This window comes from Manis pentadactyla, chromosome 3 (assembly GCF_030020395.1).
Source record: "Manis pentadactyla isolate mManPen7 chromosome 3, mManPen7.hap1, whole genome shotgun sequence".
NCBI classification, from domain to species: domain Eukaryota; kingdom Metazoa; phylum Chordata; class Mammalia; order Pholidota; family Manidae; genus Manis; species Manis pentadactyla.
In genome coordinates this window covers 67,436,883-67,455,654 of record NC_080021.1, presented here as the reverse complement: position 1 = coordinate 67,455,654, position 18,772 = coordinate 67,436,883, and the positions used below count along the sequence as shown (strand labels likewise).

The 18,772-nt window shown below is 40.3% G+C and overlaps 1 protein-coding gene across 11 annotated transcripts in view; it reads left to right on the top strand.

The window, feature by feature from the left end:
- The window catches only part of SULF1 (sulfatase 1), a 165,649-nt gene that overhangs the window by 102,675 nt on the left and 44,202 nt on the right, over nucleotides 1-18,772 (top strand). For 10 of the 11 annotated variants that reach the window (XM_057498006.1, XM_057498002.1, XM_057498004.1 and 7 more), the window contains 2 exons: nucleotides 4,968-5,119; nucleotides 7,834-8,003. In XM_057498006.1, the coding sequence (XP_057353989.1) occupies nucleotides 4,968-5,119; nucleotides 7,834-8,003 (322 nt within the window). The remainder of the gene's footprint in view (nucleotides 1-4,967; nucleotides 5,120-7,833; nucleotides 8,004-18,772) is intronic. The other variant, XM_057498005.1, reaches the window with a different exon arrangement.

Sequence of the window (18,772 nt, the reverse complement as noted above, 5' to 3'; positions counted from 1 at the left end):
ATTTAAAATTGTAGTGTTCAAATTACATTCATAAGACATAATCCATAAAATTACATGTGCATTCAGTTTTAGTAATACCAGTTCTACTTCGTATCACTGGGGTGGAAGGGGAAATATTTAAGACAGATCTGCAATAGATCTTTTTGAAAAGAATTCTTTTGTAACCAAACAATTCAGACAAATTAATCACATCTCTAATCTTACGTCTTTTTACATTGCAAAATGTATTTGTTACTTACAGAAGGTATATTTATTTATTCTCCAAAATGAACTTTTTAAAATGTAGGGTTCACTTAAAGTAAGACTAATATTCTTATTTTTGTGTATTATAGTATTATAGTTTTTTGATAAGTACATAAACATGATGTATAGCATACACTTATTGAATGACATATTCTTAAAACTATGCTAGATGCTGGAATGCGAAGAGGTAGAAAGTAATTTCCTTGTCTTCATTGGACTTAGGGTCTAGTTGGGAGACCAGACTCAGGTATACAAGTTGACATAAGAGTAGATCATCATTTTAATTTAGTTCAAAATTATGTGATTTTGATTTACTACCAATAAAATCCTGCAACCCCATATCCATCAATTACTTGGAGTAAAACCTCAGTTCGTATGTATATCATCTGTTTATTAAATAAATGCTTCTCCACCGCATCAGAAATCTTTTGTATAGTTACTATTGCTGACTTAAAAATAATGCCATTGCTTCACATAGTTCAAGAACCTTTTTCTAAATATTATTTAACAGTTCTGGACAAAGACAGCATGGCCTCAAGTGAACAATAATGGTGATGTGGTCTTTCTGACCTTTCTCCCTGTCACCTATGCCCCCACCATCTTTTTAAACAGCTGGGAAGGGAAGTGTTTAATGGTGAATGAGAGAGAAGGACAGGTAGATGGTGTGTTAGTGATACTTGGATAGTGATAAGTTGAGTTGAATTGCTAATGCCAAAGGATAGAAAAACTTCACACTCCACATAATGCAATGGCAATATGGGCAGGAAAATGAAATTCACCTTAGGGAGGGAGAAAGAGATTTAATACATCTGGGGGAAAATAATTAGAAGCCCAGATAATCAATTGCAGAGCGCTGCCAAGAAGCATAATGTTGAAAGAAACCAGGGGTGATTACAAATGAGTTTCAATGTCCCAAGGTGACAAGAAAGGCCAGAGTAACTTGAAGCTGACAACACAGGGGTGCCGCATCATGACGTGTGAGGTCTCTCTTGGAACACTGAGCACATTCTTTATACTCCATTAGCACAAAGACACCCAAAACCTGCAGGGAGTGCTGAAGTGGATAACAGGCACCATTAAGGGACTTGAAGAAATCCTTTATAAGGGGAGGACTGAGGGAGAGGGCAACAGCCGTGGCAACGGGTAGAAAGCAGTACAACATAACCTAATGGGTAAATGACAGAGGGGCAGGAGTGGCTTGGCATGGCAGCCCTCAGAGGAAAAAACAGAACAAAACTAAAAGTAGCAGGGAAAATATCTAAAAATTAGGCACAGAAATGTGAGCCAACTGGGAGAGAATTGGTTGCCACAAAATAAACAGATGAAGGAAGAAAAATATATAACCTCTCAAAAAATGTTTTCAAATATACAAATGTAAAACAAGTTTTCCTTGCACTGCAGAATGGTAAATTGTTTAAAATCAGAACACAGTAGGAAGGATAATGATAATGGTGATGCTATTAATGATACTAGTACTTGCAGTTCTTAATAAGTCCTGGTTATATTCCAGGTGCCATTTTAAATACTCTGCATGTGTATTAATCCATTTGATTCTCAGAACAATCCTACCACTAGTATCATTAGCACCTTTTTTATTATTTTACAGAAGGGAATGGGAGGAGAGAGGCTCAGTAACTTGCCTGTGGATGTATAGCAGAGCCAGGATTTGAACCCAGGCAGGCTGTCTCCAGGGTTTGTATTCAAACCAGTATGCTCTTTTACCTCTTTGAAAACAAAAGGAGAGTAAGATGGTGGGGGTGTGCAGAACTATGGGGTGACAAGCAAGCCAGAGGAAAGAGGTGGGTCCAAGGTTATTAAGCAGAAGGTTCTGGAAACAGTCCCCTTCTGAAGTTGCGTAGGTGGCGCGTGGTTTTGATTTGCTGACTGTGACTCCAAGTCACATTCCATTTTTGGAAAGAGAAAACATCTTGTGGTTTTATTTGAGAAGGTAGTTATGCTCTGAAGACAAGAAGCCCTCACTAGAAGAATTCCTACTAGTCAGCTCAAAGGGAGATCCTCAGTCATAGCTGAGTCAAATCAGTTTGGCTAATAGACCACTCAGTTGATTCACTTGTTGAAAATTTAACATACAAACTTTTATTCAACAAGTCAACAAATATTTCCGTGTTTCTCAGATTGGAGTCACTCTTCAAATAAAATAAATCTGATGGAACTATCAACTTCTGCAGCTCCGAAGCTCTATTCCATGAAAATATTTAGACCAAACCAGCTTTAAAAATTATAATTTAAGTGAAAACACAAAATTTAACAAGTTTAGAACTTACAGAATCCTCAGAATACATGAGGGCCTATGAACCCCAGTTCAAGAAGCAAAAGTTATGGAGACTCTATCCTATGTGTAAGGAAGAGAGGAGGAAGGTACAGAGATGAGGCAAGGGCAGCGTTTACCCACAAAAACCTTACAGTTGAAGGGGTATTAGTCTCATATATAAACATGGTTGAACCACAAAGAAGAAAAGATGGCTCTAGAGCCACAGAGACAAATTGCTGTGGGACTGGGGCAGAGGCTGGGACTGAAATGATCATCTGCTGTGGCTTTAATACAGAGAGAGGGGAGATGAAGAAACTAGCACAGGCCGAGAGAGAGGTGAAATCCGGAGCAAATAGGGGAGACACATCAGTGGGAGAGAGGAGCAGTTCACAGAGAAATGCGAGCTGGGTTGGAAACTGAGAGATTTTGTCCAGACCTAAGAGAGGCTTGAGGTGGCAAGCTGTGGAATTCAACTTGATTCTGCAGGTGAGCAGGGCCTGTCTGGGAAGAAGGCGCTGTGGCCAGAGCTGGTCTTGAGGACGGCAGCTGTGACAGTGGAAAGACCCTGGAGCCCAGCGAGGGGAGCCAGGCAGGGAGACGGAGAATCTGGGAGGGATGTCAAGTAATCAGAGGAAGAGGGGTGAGTGAAGAGCTATTGTCGGCAGAACGTTCAGGTGGTGGCATGCTTGGCAGGGGGAACAAGGAGCAGGTGGAATCGGGGAAGGCTCTGGGGTGCCACACCTGGTCAGCCAGGAAGGTGATTATTGCCACTCAGAGGATTAAAGGCTAGCTGAGGAGAGAAGCAAATTTGGAAGGAAAATAATTGATTCCATCTGGACAGTTGTGTTAGGAGCAAGTAAAACATATCAAATGGAGACATTCTACAGATAGTTGTACATAGAAGATAAAAGCAAGCTTAGTAGTTATCTCATAAAGACACAGAAATGATGTGCAGTGGATAAGATTAAGATTCAGAAAGGTGTGTTTTAAGAGCAATACCAATAAAGTGCCTGATTCTAGGATCTGTTCTCATCATCTCAGGCCAGTCATCTAGGAACTATCCTCATGTAAGTCAGTGGAGGTACCCGTAAAGCCTGCTGAATGAAGCTGGGAGGTGCCTGTGACATGGAAGGCATCTGGCTGGCCATAAGACACAGTCTCTCCCAGAACAAAAGATTTCAGCCTTACAAATCAGAAAAATTAAAACTTGCATGCCTGTTGAGGGGCGGGTTATATTATGTATATGTGCATGTACATATACACCCAGGTATACACATGCATATACCTATATATACATATATAAAATAAAATTGTCTCTAGTCCTTCATACTTGAGGGGAAGGCTACGTATGTGGTTAAAAAGGGGACCTAACATGTAGGTTTATCCAGAATAGTGTGTGTTGATACCTGTTTCACTGGTGAAATTATAGTAATTACAAATAGCACCCTCTTTCTCAGAGGTTTGCCAACAATACATTTTTAGCTGCCCTTCTGATAGTTACAAGTTACTTGACTTCAAGATTTCACCTGTTTCGTGCCTGAAACCCCAGTCTGCCTTGTCCTCCCCTTCACCTCTGCCCTGTTGTCATCTTTGGCACTTTGGCAAAGGACCACATTCGAAGCTGCCATCTCTGCAAGAATCAGTAAGTCTGGTGACAGTGGCCTTTCTTGGGTACAACAGACCAAAGTTATAAATGTGAAGTCCCTCCGGTGGCCTTGTCAGTGAAGAGCAGAGTGTCATGGCACCTAGGCTTCTATTATACAATAGTTCTATGAAATTTAATCATTTATGTAGTAACCTTATATTGACAGAACTTTTCATTATCAATAATATGCACACACATCTGCAAAATACACATGATATAAACCCTAATGGCATAAAATACATGTGACTTAAAGACCCTGACCATCTCCCTAAAAACAGAGTTTTTTATAGTTCCTTGATTTGGAAACTTCATGCTTTCTGGATATGCAAAAACAAAGACCAGCCGTTCAACGGCGTTTTTATAATTCACCACTCTCAAACAGTAAGTTAGAAAACCTATTGTATCAAAAAGACTGAACTTTGAGTTCTCTAATATTTGCCCGGAGGTAGCATTTCAAATCTCACACTGGCTATTTCTCTGTTACATCAACTTTACAAAAGGATCTCTTCTCTTTTATCCCAGGAAAATCAGAAGAAATAGATGGTGCCCAGTGTACCATGATAATTATAGTAATTTTATTGAACTCTAATCCATGTACTTCAGTACTACTTTTATTTATTCAAATGGAAAATACTTGTGTGTCCCTTTGCCAAGGGATCAGAGTATTGCAGTAAAACTTTGGCACCCATTGTTACCTTGATTAACTTTTGTTTTACCATTTCTTTTTTAAGTCATAATTTCATATTTATGCATTTATTTATGAGCAATCATTTCATGTGGGAAAATAAACCTCTTTTCCTATTGCAGCCTTTTTTGGAAAATACCTCAATGAATATAATGGCAGCTACATCCCTCCTGGGTGGCGAGAATGGCTTGGATTAATCAAGAATTCTCGTTTCTATAATTACACTGTTTGTCGCAATGGCATCAAAGAGAAGCATGGATTTGATTATGCAAAGGTAATTTTCAGGCACTTTAACACTGCATCAATTTACTTTGTGCGTAATGAGGAAAAGCCATTTTCAGTGAGTTAGCCTATCCACAAGATCAGCTTTCTATGTTCTTACAGTGTTAGAATAAGAATTTTGAGGTAATTTTAAATTTCAGGCAAGAAAAACACTCTCAAGGAATACTGACTTTGAATAGTGAATTTTTTCTCCCTCATTAGGATTAAAGGCAATCCACCATTGATAAAAGTATCATCAAGAAAATCATAGATGCCTCCACTCTGTCTTGGGGTAATTTTTGTTTTTTTCCCCTCTAGAAGGGCTTGTCCACAGAATCAAATGTTCACCTTGTACTGTTTTGGTTTTCACTAGAGTGAAAGTATCTTTTGTCTGTGGCTTGAGATTTAGTGTAAGAATAAGCAGACGAGTGCAATAATCAAAGGTTGGAAAACCACATTGTTTGCTTTTATTCCTGTCGGACCAAGGTTTGAGACGTGACCAGGACACTGCCCCATGGCAGCTAGAGCCCACAAGTCTCCACGGCTATCAATTCTGGGATTTCCAAGTCAGTCAATAGAAACTGAAATTGACTTGTCCCAAGGTTCTCTAGAGTGGATCCTTGATTAGATCTTCTAAAATTCACAAAGGTTTTGTGATTGCCAACTTCACATAAAACAATTTTCAGGTCACAAGAGTGAAGGAGAAAATATCTTTGAATTTAGCCTGCTATTTAGCCCACCAGTATGCACTGTACATTCCACAAGCATTGCCTTCTTATTTTACTTTTTAGCTGTTTAACTTTGTAAGATGCAAAGAGGTTGGATTGAGTTTAAATGACTGTGCTGCCCCTTTTTACATCAAAGAATTGAGAACTACTGACAATGAAGGCCGCTCCTGCCTCTCCCATCTGCCTGGCTGGCTGGCAGGGAAGGAAAAGAAATTGCATGTTGGTGAAGGAAGAAGCTGGGTGGGACGGGACGACAGTGAAATGTAGAGTAAAAACCAAGCTGGTCCAAGGTGTCCTGCAGGCTGTAAAATGCAGTTTAATCAGAGTGCCATTTTTTTTTGTTCAAATAATTTTAATTATTGGAATGCACAATTTTTTAAATATGCAAATAAAAAGTTTTAAAATGTGAAAAAGAAAATCCTAAAATATCCTCTTCCCTCCTAGCCATACCTATCACCTCATTTATCTAAAAGCTGAGAATCAACTCTATCTAGCATAGATTGCTACAAAAGAGCCATTGGTAGAAATCAGGAAAAGGGCCCTTGATTTAATTTTGGCACATTGCTGTCTTTATGCTTTGGCCTGATTTGAGTGAGCTCAAGGGACTTTAGGAGATAAAGTGGAAGTCTGGCTCTCTCATACCCTTCAGAAAACAATGATTGCAAATGAATTCACAAACACTGTTAATAGTTTTCCAGACTCATCAAAGTTGATAGCTGGTGTGGCCCTTCGAGGCAGAATTGAGCAATGTCCTATAAAGTGCCCTCATTGTCACTACTACCATTTTTTATCTGCGGGGATGCTTTTCATGCCCCTTGTACAAGCTATTAACCTTTCCTTCCCTGTTGTCCTAAAGAGAGCAAAGTAATCAAGCTTCCCTCCAAAGACTAAATCAGCGTAACTTGCCCAGGATCACAGCTGATTGTCAAAGACAACTCTGTCTGAAAAGAAATCTTTTTTATTGAGGAAAGGAATGAAACAGACACCCCCATGGATGAAGGTGATAGACTGGAACTTGTCCTAAAGATGACGGGCGACACAGATTCTGTCCCTTGGGCACTGCTTTTGCAGCTGCTCTGGTCCTTGAAACCACATGGATTAGTCATGCCTGGAAGCCACAGTCACTGTGAACATTGCCTGGGCGCTTTCTGAATACAGTTTATCCTGAAGCTCCAGGCCAATGATACCCACTTAGAAGAAGCAGGTGGTTTAAGTTTCCATCTTTTCTTTCCTTCTCATTCTGTTTCTTCCCTTCCTCTTATAGAGTTGCATCAGCCTCCTCAGACCCTGGGTTGTCATTGTATTAACAAGTCGGGCTCTCATCCAGCAGCTGTATCATTTTAGTTGTGCAATTAACAGTATAATCTGCAGGAAATACAATTGCTCCCCATAGCTAGTGTTTCAAGTAAATTACTTGATAAAATGCAGCTTTTCCCCTGTGCACCCAGATTTTGGCGAAGGTTTTCATTAGCAATTACTGTGTAATTACCAAAGGTGAGTTTTTAATTTAAAGAAAATAACTTTTGTTTGTGCATTTATGCGTGTGTGTGTGTGTGTGTGTGTGTGTGTGTTCTGCAACTGTGAATTGTAGCGGGTATGGGTGTTTCCTGCCCTTGAAGCAAGTGAATTTTTGTCAACAAATTACATCAATGAAACCTGAGAATGAAATATGTATCCGGTGTTTCATGCTCTAGCATTTGGATTGCCAGATCTGACATTATCTTGAGCAAACAGGACTTGACTTTTTTCTTTCCTAATTACTAAGTTGTGTAGTACTGAAAATAAATTTTTTGCATGTTACCAAGCTAGTGGCCCTAGAAAGTAGCTGGCAACTGATTTTGTCTGTTATGGGAGACGTGTGCTGCTTTGGGAAGTAGTTTTCCTTCCTGCTTAGACCTTCCTCATTCAGTGAGATGCTTCTGAGGAATGCACTATTCAAATGTGATCTGATGAATGTCACCTTTTGTAATTTCTGTTTTGTGTCAAATGTATGTTTCAGGACTACTTCACAGACTTAATCACTAACGAGAGCATTAATTACTTCAAAATGTCTAAGAGAATGTATCCCCATAGGCCCATTATGATGGTGATCAGCCACGCTGCGCCCCACGGCCCTGAGGACTCGGCCCCACAGTTTTCAAAACTGTACCCCAATGCTTCCCAACACATGTGAGTAGCTGATTCCCCTTCCTTCCCCAGCCCCCTCCTTCCCTTCACCCCATTTCCTTCCACTGCATCTCCGCGAGGCGGCGGCACTGTGAGGCCGCGAAGCAGGCAGCCACAGGGCCTGCACTGAGGGCCTTGGCTCCTCGGTTTGATTAGGAATCACATTGTCAACATGTCTAAGTAGCTAAATGGCAAAGGAGAGAAGCACGCAGGGTGAATGGAGGCAATTTTTATCCAGAGTCCCCTTCAGTTGTCTTGAATAATATTCATTAGTATGACCTAATAGTAATGATCAGATGGTATACGTTTCATAGCAGCTAAGTGGCAACCCCTTGTCTGGTTATAGAAATCCGGGTTTATTTCTAGGTGAACTGTAGCAGCTTGGCTGCAGATGTGCGGTCGGGATTGCTGCAGAAAGCAGCTTGCATAGGCTAGCCCAAGAGGCTTCCCAGGTCACGGCTTTAAAATAACCTGGTGTTTCTTTTTGAGAGGCAGGAGGCTTGGTGAGGATGGGATGGGGAGGTAGGGGGGATGGCAGTGATGTGGGAGGAGTGAGGCAGAGAGCAGAGAGCTGTACTGTGCTACCCAGTAACTCTCCCTAGCCAAGGGTGAAACAGTCTGGATGCTTTGTCAGTAAAGAACATGATACTGTTTTCTAGTCTGTCAACTCACTTTCTTCCCATCCATTTTAATAATACAATCTTCCACACAGGGCAGTTGGCTCTGTGTCTGCTGAAAGTTCGGCCATCAGAGAGATAGAGAACAGGGAGTTGATATTATTTCCTTCATCACTAAGCCCCCAAAGTCAGTTCTTAATCTGTTTGTGCTTCAGTATCACCCTTTTCATCTACACTGATTTTCTAGTCATGATCCCAGATGGAAAGAAAATAGATTAAATGTATTTCCTTATGAAAAAGGATAAGTAACTATTGAAGGCACTCTAGTTACTGGTCATCACATCACTGAAGAATTTATGTTTATATTCTGAGTTTTTACCTTATTATAACTAATAAACTGATGGCTCCTGGTCAGTGGTATTTAGATAATGTCTTTCATATCAAGTCATTCAGAAAAAAGGAAAGAGGTCAGAACTAAGGACAGGAACTAGCAATGGGATGGATAACAATTAAAGGGTGAATAACCACCTGAGCATGCCCAGGGACTTCAAGGATTAAAAATGCATAAAATATTGCCAACAAATTAATAAGGTTGCCCCGGCAACTGGGGAATATGATCCGGATGAGCCATTGTGTTTTGAAATCAACCCCATAGATTGGGAATACAAGTCTCTGAAGATCTATCCTACATATAACTGGGCAACTGAATTCATGAATGAAGCCCTCAAGAGACAATTGGCTCTCCATTACAGATCACTTAAAATGTGGTAATCTGGTTCACTGAATGTCTAAATGGCAAAGGAGACATTTGTCTTTTGGGGCTTCTTCCATGCCCTGGGACCCATCTTTCCCTTTTCTTTTGAATTAGAAATCACTTTGTGTAGCTTCTTTTGTTTCATTAGCAGATTCCCAACGTAAGGCGACTTTCCAGAACTGTAAACCTTACTGGAGTTTTCCCAAGAGTGAGGAGAAGGGATTGACAAAATGTGATGTTTTATGGCTCCTTAGAAGTCAGCCTGCCTTTGAAGCTTCAAGGCAAGGTCCTGAGCCTACAGGACAATCAGCCAAAGGTCAAGAGGTTCTGGCAGCTCAGTGGCTTGCACAAACAGTCACAGAAGAAGGGGATCTGTGGACATCTCAGGGTCTCAGTGTAATGAAAAAGGAGCATCTTGATTCTAGCAATTAAAAGTTCTGTTTGGTTCCACACATATTTCTGGGTGCTGCCTGTGGTGCTGTAAGTACAACAGGAACATAGGCACAAGAAAGACACAGTTGCTAACATTGGGGAACCAATAAGCTGGCATGAGGGTTGGCACACTGGGGCCAAATCCAGTTGGCCACCAGTTTTTGTTAGTCGAGTTTTATTCAAACACAGCCATGCTCGTTTATGTATTATCTATGGCTGCTTTCATAATACAACAGCAGAGTAGTTATGGCAGATACCATATTGCCTGCAACGCCTGAAGTATTTACTGTCTGATCTTTTACAGAATAAGTTTGCCTCCAACCCCTGCTCTAGGGGGAGGATGGGCAAGTGTCCAAATAGCCATATAGCCAGTAGGACCAGAAGTGGTAAATAGTAGAGCAGCCATTCAGGGGGCTGTGGAAATTGAAAGGAGGAAACGTTCACATATTTAGGGGGAAGCAGGAAAATTCATGGACCAGCAGGCATTCAAAGTGGGCCTCAAAAGATGAGTAAAATTTCTTCAGCTGACTCTGCAGATTGGGTAGATGATTTCAGGATGGACCAGTAGTCACCATACAAGTGAGGTGATCTAGGAAGCAGAGAATGGGGTGCAAGGAACTCAATAAGGGATAAAGCTTTCTAGAAAGGGAAGTTAGCAGAATATTGAGGACTTGACTGTATGTAACTGTAAGCAGAAGGCGACTAGAGTCATTTAGTAGGGTAGTGACAAAACACATGATTTGGTCATTTTCTCATGCATATAGTTGCAATTACTCCGTTTTAGTTCAAATGAACTACCTGTGTGCCTTACTAGTAATTCTATAAAGTGAAATCTACATGTGGCAGAGTGAAAAGTATTCGGGCCTTAGAGGCAACAAGTGTTGGTTCCTTTCTCTGCTGTCCTAATGGGAATAATACTAGCACCTTGACATGCTGTCATGAATGAAAATTAAGAGAGGCAGCCTAGCTGAAGTCCCCACATAGGGCCTGGGACATGGGAGCCACTTCATAGATGCTAATGCTTGTTGATCCTTTCTATTAAGATGAACTATATAAAACTGTTCTTTCTTGATTTAATCCTTCTTGATGCACAAAAATGCAATTTCATTTGATTTGAACTTCATGTTTTAGGCAGCTAGAGAAATGACGAGTTGATTCTTGCCCATTGTGGCATAATGAATCTCTTGACAAGCTAAGACCCACATTGTGATGAGCATCTCACACCCGGACATTCTAAAAACACAGGATCAGCTCCAGTCTGGGTTGTGCTAGCTTTTTCAGGTACAAAATATGTGCTATGGGTAAGTGCCAGTTTGGAGAACACTCCTAGCCATAGAAAACAGAGAGCATGTGGTTGGTCAAATGATTCGGCTTCTATTTGCTGCTAAACATTAGTTAGGCTTTGGTGCCCCTCGAATGCGGAGACCTGCTGTGTGTTCCTTAGAAGGCTTGCAGTCCTGGCATCCTTGCTTTGAGTCTCCCTAACGGCTGCTGGAGGAAGGGCCTGGAAAGAGTCTGTGTGCATCTTGTCACTGTGAGTGACTGCACAAGATCTCAGTTGAGTCTGGAGACAAAAGGAGTTAGACAAATTGAAGACAGGCTGCCAATTGTGGTGCAGGGAGCTCCTGAGCGACCAGTTTCCTTAGCAAAAAAGAGCAACACATTCAAGCAAGGGGATGTAACAAGTTAAGGACTTTGCAGGAATATTTGGCAGGCTCTCTGAAAACAGCAGGAAGCAGGAGACTATCCCCTGTTGGGGGGACACAGTAAGGTGAACACTTCCCTTTGGGTCACCTTCCTTGGTGGTCAAACATTACCCAGATACCTCTCATCCAGCCTTGGGTATTAGCTCTCTGACACTGTCAGCCTGGAGCAAATGTATCGTGTTTCCACAGTGTTTGCCTTTCCTGACAAAGGAAGGAAACCTGTCCAGCACTGGTTTGTTGGCTTTACAGACTGAGATTAGAGGTTATACCTACCAACTAAGAACAAGAGCGGATTATCCACCACTCGTGGTGGGAGGCACTGTGTAATAGAAACAGCTCAGCCACTTCATTGTCTATGAGAAGTCTGAAGAAACCCCCTCATTATATTTCTTATCATAGGGCCCTTCACTATGACTAAGACCCTACTTTTCAGCAATTTATCTCTGCAGTGTCCTCATAATAGTGCTATATCCTCAGTCTTGATTTGACATAACTTCTGTCCCCAGGGCTTAGAAATGTGATCATATACAGCTGTGGATAAAACCATGACAGGAAAGGAGATTCTGTTGGGAGCTAAGAGATACCTTATCACCTTATCACCAATTATGCCCCTATCAGCTTCAAAATAATTTTTTGTCCCAGTTCATCAGTTCTTTCTTCCCATATCTGGAAATGTGTATAACTGAGTGTATGAACACAGAAGCACAGATTCAAGTGAAATACAAAATCTCAGTAAAACAATCCACATCCACTGACTTCCAATAATCATTCCGAAAGTGGAGTTTTGGGATAACATAGTATGTCAAAGGGAAAACTACCTCAGTAAAACTCAGAACAAAGTTTTTGAAACACCTTTGTTATATAAAGGTGGAAGGAAATATCTTGTCTTAAAAAGAATTTGCACATTCTTGTATCATTTCTTCCAACAACTAAAAGAAATCTTTTTGAAGATTGAAAGAAATTTAAATTCTCCATAAACATTTTTTATTTGGGCAGAACTAATGACACCCTTTGTTGTGTCCTCTCTAGTGTTCACTACACATCCCACTGCATGGGCTGTTTACCCCAATCTCTAAGTCAAACTGCACAACTCCTGAGGCTTGCATTCACTCAAACTACTGTGTGAATGGTGCCCCGGAGTTAATGCAAGGTAACTCTCTCCTGAAGGCAGGACGCAGTCCACATCTGCCCCTGTACTCCCAGTACCTGGGGACCATGCATCCTGTCAAATTCTTTGCACAACACATTTTTGTTTAGCAAATAAATAAATTTGCTAACTTCACCAGCAATAAAACATTTGTAATATAGTATCAAAATGTAATATAAATCAAAATTTAAACAGTTGGTTTTGTGAATAAGAAGACACCTAGAGGTAGTCTAATTCCATGTATTTTTATATTAAAAAGTAGAAGCCCAAAGTCTATTAAAAGAAAACAAAAGACCCAAATGGCTTTGTCCAGGTTACATAAGTAGACAGGGACAAAGCTGGAGCCAAGACTCGATTCTCTTAGACCCAGGTGATCACTCCACAGTTCCAGGCCTACTCAACACCCACCATAGTCACAATATCAGAAGTGGTTCCTGTGTAACTATTGGCAAAATTCTCATTGGAGTTTGCAGCATCTTAGAAGACTTTTTAAATTAATTTCACGACATAGGTATAATTTGGATCATTTCACATTATCCTGCATGTGTTCAAATGTTATCTACCTAAAGACATTTGAACTAGGTGGGGGAATATTTCCAGAAGCCAATTAAGTAAGTTCAGTTTTAGTGAAAGCTGAGACAGTGTGGCTCAGGAGATTAAGTATAGAATTTCCAGTTTAATGTTTGGAGTGTGTGTCTTAAATCTGCATAATTGGTGCATGCTGGGAATTGAGACCTATTTCATTTCCTAGAGAATAATGGTCCTGCTACCAATACCCTCTAAGAAGAGTTAGATCATAAGGGGTTTTGTTGTTTGACCACATAACAAATGAAGAAAACACGTGTTCAAATGTAACACACTAGAAATCTATTTATTTTCACTGGGCGACAGCAAAAGCCATAAGCAGTAAAAATGAGCTGCTAAGTTCTTTGCAATTCCCCAAACATGGATTTAATGTACCACACATGTATTTCTTGAAACTATGTCTTTGCTACTAAGAATTATTCTCCTAGAACACTCACCCATCAAAAAGAAAGTGGCTTATTGATTTTCAGAATTCTTATTTCTTTGATGTCAGTTATCCATACAGGAAAGAAAATCAAAGCCCAAAGGGAATTGGCATTGATGGTGAGGTGGAACTTACAAATGCAGTGGTCTAAAGGGTCTGTGACCCAGTGTGCTCAGCGGTAAATCCAAACAAATCATGACTAGAGAAAAGCAGTATGCAGGGAAGCCTTGCTGGGGAAAACTACATTTTTAAGTATAGGAGGCTATTGAGGGTTACAGGTATGTGTTCTTGAGAGGATAAGATCTGGGGTGCACGGTCATTGTAAAACCCTATCTGAACAGACAGTCTTACCAGACCAGGCACTTAAGACTAACTGACATGGATTTTCGTTTTGATTTGTTTCTAAGACAGCAACAGAGATGCAAAAACAATGGTTAGGTCATCTGTTCTCTCGATTTTATAGCAAACAGCCAGTTATCTGCCTTTTCCCTGAGGCATCATCCTTTGTGTCTTGGAAGGTCAGACTGCTTTCTGTGTTTGCAGCAAAGTAGACACCAAGTAGCTGGTGGAAGGTACCTTCAATGGGAAATGGAAGAGACTAGTATATTAAATCAGGATGAAGGCTAAGGGTTTTAGGACTTAACTTTTGCTAGAAAGGAATATATGTGTCTGATCTTTAAATGTCTGGGGTTTTGAGGTGCTTCATAGGGTCTGTGGCTCAGGACTCTGGTTGGTGTGACCTCATGGAGGAGCACCAGCCCTAGCACATTCTTTCGGAGCTACTCTGCACACTTCACGTTCTCATTTGTAAAAATGGAATTAAGATGCTCTGCCTACCCTTCAGGGTTGCCACAGTTAAATGATCTATTAAATGATAGGATATTTCCCAGCTACCTGTAAGAAGGGTTTGAAGTGGTCCCAGAATTTGTTCTGTAGAGTCGCTGAAATCTCTTACACCATCCCAAAAACTTTGAATTTGTTATTCCCATTATACAGATGAGGAAACAGACTTAGAGAAAAAAGTTGCCCAAGATCACACAGTAGTAAGTAACAGTTAGGATGAGAATTCGGGTCTGATTCTCAAACATTCTAGAAAAATTGAGTATGTGGTTTTCTACTTTTCCCTAAAACAGTTACCTGCTTTTTTCAGTGGCTTGTGTTCCCGCTGACAGCTCCAGGCCCTGTTTGAATGGTTGTAAGTCAACCCTTCGTTAGGGAAGCAAGCCTTAATTATCACTGGGGGACAGAAGGCTGCATCTTCCTGGAATTTGGCAGACCCCAGCAGGAGGCAGCCACAGGTCTTTGGCAAGTGATCACTTTTCAACAACGTTGTCAATTCCAGCGACCCCCGACCTTCCACCTGCAGGTCCCTGAACAGCTGCCGTTCTGTGAGAAGCAGTGGCAGTCTGTCTTCCTTTAAAAGGCAAATGCAGAACCGCCTCCCTGCACCCTGCTGAGATCCCACCTGGGATTTCATCCCCAGAGCAGGGGGTCATCTCCCACACTGAGAAGTTAAGGGAAAAAACGGAGGAGTGGGAGACGGATGGGAGCAGGAAAGACAGCTCTGACAACAGACCCGAACTCCCCCTTTTAATATAAGCCAGATTTAGCATATGTCATTCTGCAAATCTGGGAGTCCAATTTGACGTTTGTAATTTGCTGCAACCTTCCCTGTTCCCTCAAAGTGAGGTGGAGCTATGCCAAGCACATCAAGGTAACTGGTAGAAGATTAAATTTGCCCACTGTGAGCCTGTTTCGCATCCCTATTGTAATTTTTATTTGTGTTGAGGTTTTGTGGCTTTAAAAAGGTCATCTAGATTTATTTTAAAATGAAGGCAAACTGACATCAAAGACAATTAGAGGAAGATGTTTCAGTATTATAAAGAAACCCTGTTTAACCTTTTATAGCTATAATCTTTCTCAGGGCACGTATAGTAAATGGTTAGGGGACCTTTCACGACCAACTTGCTATATCCCTCTGACCTCAAACTACCCCCCTCCCCACCGAGGGTGAAAATCCCTTTCCGATAGGATTATAAGCCCCCTCTCTCCTCCTCCTCAGCCTCTTAATCTAATCCTGTTTGTAACGCAACACGCTGCATGAAGAATAAGAAACAGGCTTCAGTCTCTTCCTGCTGCTCAAGCTTCTGAGGTACAAGGGTCTGATTCTGCCCGTGGCTCACTTTTAGATTGTGGTTCATGAGTCGTTTAGTGGATCAGCAGAAGAAAGATTTTATTGAAAGTTTCTCTTAGAAAAAATGGCAGGTGATAACCTGAAGAGCTGGGTTCTTTTTTAATGATATAGATACTTACGTAGAATGTAATTCATTGGCTCATGTAGGAAACTCATGTGCCTCTGTTCTAGGCCCTCTTAAGTGATAGATAGCTTAGCCAGCTAGATAGGTAGCTAGCTACATAGATAGGTAAAAATTAGACAGATAGATAGATAGAGGGATAATTTGTTGTTTCTCTAAAGAGCTTTTTAAGAAAGGTACTATTATCCTCATTTATAGATGAGCAAATGGAGTCATACCTACTTTTCTACTCTGCAAATCTCTTTGCATCCGTACTGATCATCAGGCTAACTTTTTGTGCCAAGAAGGTCATTGGTACCAAAACAGCATTTTCAACTATCAAAAGAGGTCCTGAAAGTCCACTGGCAGAAGGTGTAATAACAGGGGCTCTATGTACTTCAGTGTGCATGGACACACCCCAGTACACAATCACATGTTTCAGAAACCCCAAGTCTACTCCATGGAAAATTTGCACCATAACAGAACCGGTGGAGTACATGGGCAAGCCTCATGAATTCACTGTACTCACAGTGACTGTTTCTCTAGTGTTATAATAAAAATGATGGCAGGGGTCACCCTCAGTTGTCATTATCTAGTCTTTCACTGGTTGAATCCTTCCCAGAACAGAGATTATCAAATTCTCAACCAACATAAACTGTTGTTTGTTCTTTGATACTGGCTATTTGTAAAGTTGTGATTCATATGGGAAACAATCTCAGATTTAGGAAGCACCCCTCACTTAACTTCTCTTTCATTAAAGCAAATAAGCTTTGGAATCCAGTCCTGTTTCTATCACATGTAAATTTGTTAATCTGATGAAGTTATTTAATTTTGCTAAGCCTCAGTTTACTCAGCTGTAAAGTGGAAGTGATAAACCTATTTCCTGGAACAGCTGAGACAACTGACTTACTGTATAGAAAACACTTAGCACAATACTTGATGTGTGGTAAATACTGATTTTTTTTTGAGGGGGAGCACCAATAATTTAATGAGAACAGTGGTGCATTTGTGAAAAGCAATAATTGGAAGCAAAAATGCCTTGGACTCCTTCTAAGATAAAGAAAAGACATCCTGAAAATAAATAGAAAAATCCTATATATTTCCCTTATAATTGTCCACTAACAGTATTAGAACCTATGTCGATAGGAAAACTATATAGATGTATCTCTCTGTTCTTCTGGTGCTGGTGTTGAGATGGGAGAGAAATTTTCTACCTTTTTCTTCTTTTGATTTGATACATTTATATAATGTTTTAAATGTTATTATTATTATTATTATTACTGTTTTGAAGTATCATTGATAAACAACCTTATATTGGTTTCAGATGTACAATGCAGTGATTCAACAGTTACCCATATTATTAAATCCTCATCCCCACAGTGCAGTTACTATCTGTTGACAGAAGATGTTACGGAATCACTGTTTATATTCTCCATGCCATACTACCATCCCTGTGACCAATTTATATTATGATTGAGATTTCTGTGTCCCTTCATCCCTCCCCACTCACCTAGCCCAACTCTTTCCCCATGGTAACCACCAGTCCCTTGTCAGTGTCTGTAAGTAAATCTACTGCTATTTTGTTCATCCTGTTTTGGATTGTTTTTATACTCCACAAATATGTGAAACATAGGATATTTGTCTTTCTCACCTGGCTTATTTCACTGAGCATATATCTTCCATCCATGTTGTTGCAAATAGCAGGATTTCCTTTTTTATGACTGAATAATATTCCATTTTTATATGTACCACATCTTCTTCATTCATCTATTGATGGACACTCAGGTTGCTTCCCTTTCTTGGCTATTGTAAATAATGCAGCAATAAACATAGGGGTGCATATTTCTTTTCAATTCAGGGATTTTGGTTTCTTTGTGTAAATTCCTAGGAGTGGAATTCCTGGGTCCAATTGTATTTCTATTTTTAGTTTTTTGAGGAACCTCCATACTGCTTTCCGTATGGCTGCACCAATTGACATTCCCGTCACATTGTAGGAGGGTTCCCCTTTCTCCTCAGACTCTCCAGCATTTGTTGTTTCTTGTCTGTTGGATGTTGGCCATCCTAACTGGTATGAAGTGATATCTCATTGTGGTTTTATTTGCATTTCTCTGATGATTAGCGATGTGGAACATCTTCTCATGTGCCTGTTGGCCTTTCGAATTTCTTCTTTGGAGAAATGTCTGTTCAGATCCTCTGCCCATTTTTTAATGAGGTTATTCTCTTTTTGGATGTTGAGGCATGTGAGTTCTTTATAAATTTATATATTTAGGATGTTAACTCCTTATCGGATAAGTCATTTACGAATATATTCTTTCATATTGTAGAATGCCTTTTTGTTCTGTTGATGGTGTCCTTTGCTATTCAGGAGCTTTTTAGTTAGATGTAGTCCCATTCATTCATTTTTTATTTTGTTTTCCTTTTCCCTTGCCTGAGGAGGTGTTGAGGAAAAAGTTGCTAATGTTTATGAAGAGATTTTTCCCTATGTTTTCTTCTATGAGTTTTATGGTTTCATGACTTACACTCAGGTCCTTGATCCATTTTGAGATTACTTTTGTGTATGGAGTTAGACAATAATCCAGTTTCATTCTCTTACATGTAGCTGTCCAGTTTTGCCTTATTAGATAAGTTGTTTACGAATATGTTTTCCCATACTGTAGGATGCCTTTTTGTTTTGCTGATGGTGTCCTTTGCTGTACAGAAGCGTTTTAGTTTGATGTAGTCCCATTTGTTCATTTTTATTTTGTTTCCCTTGCCCAAGGAGATGTAATACTAAGTTTTAATATTAAACTTCTATACATTTAAAAACATCTAAG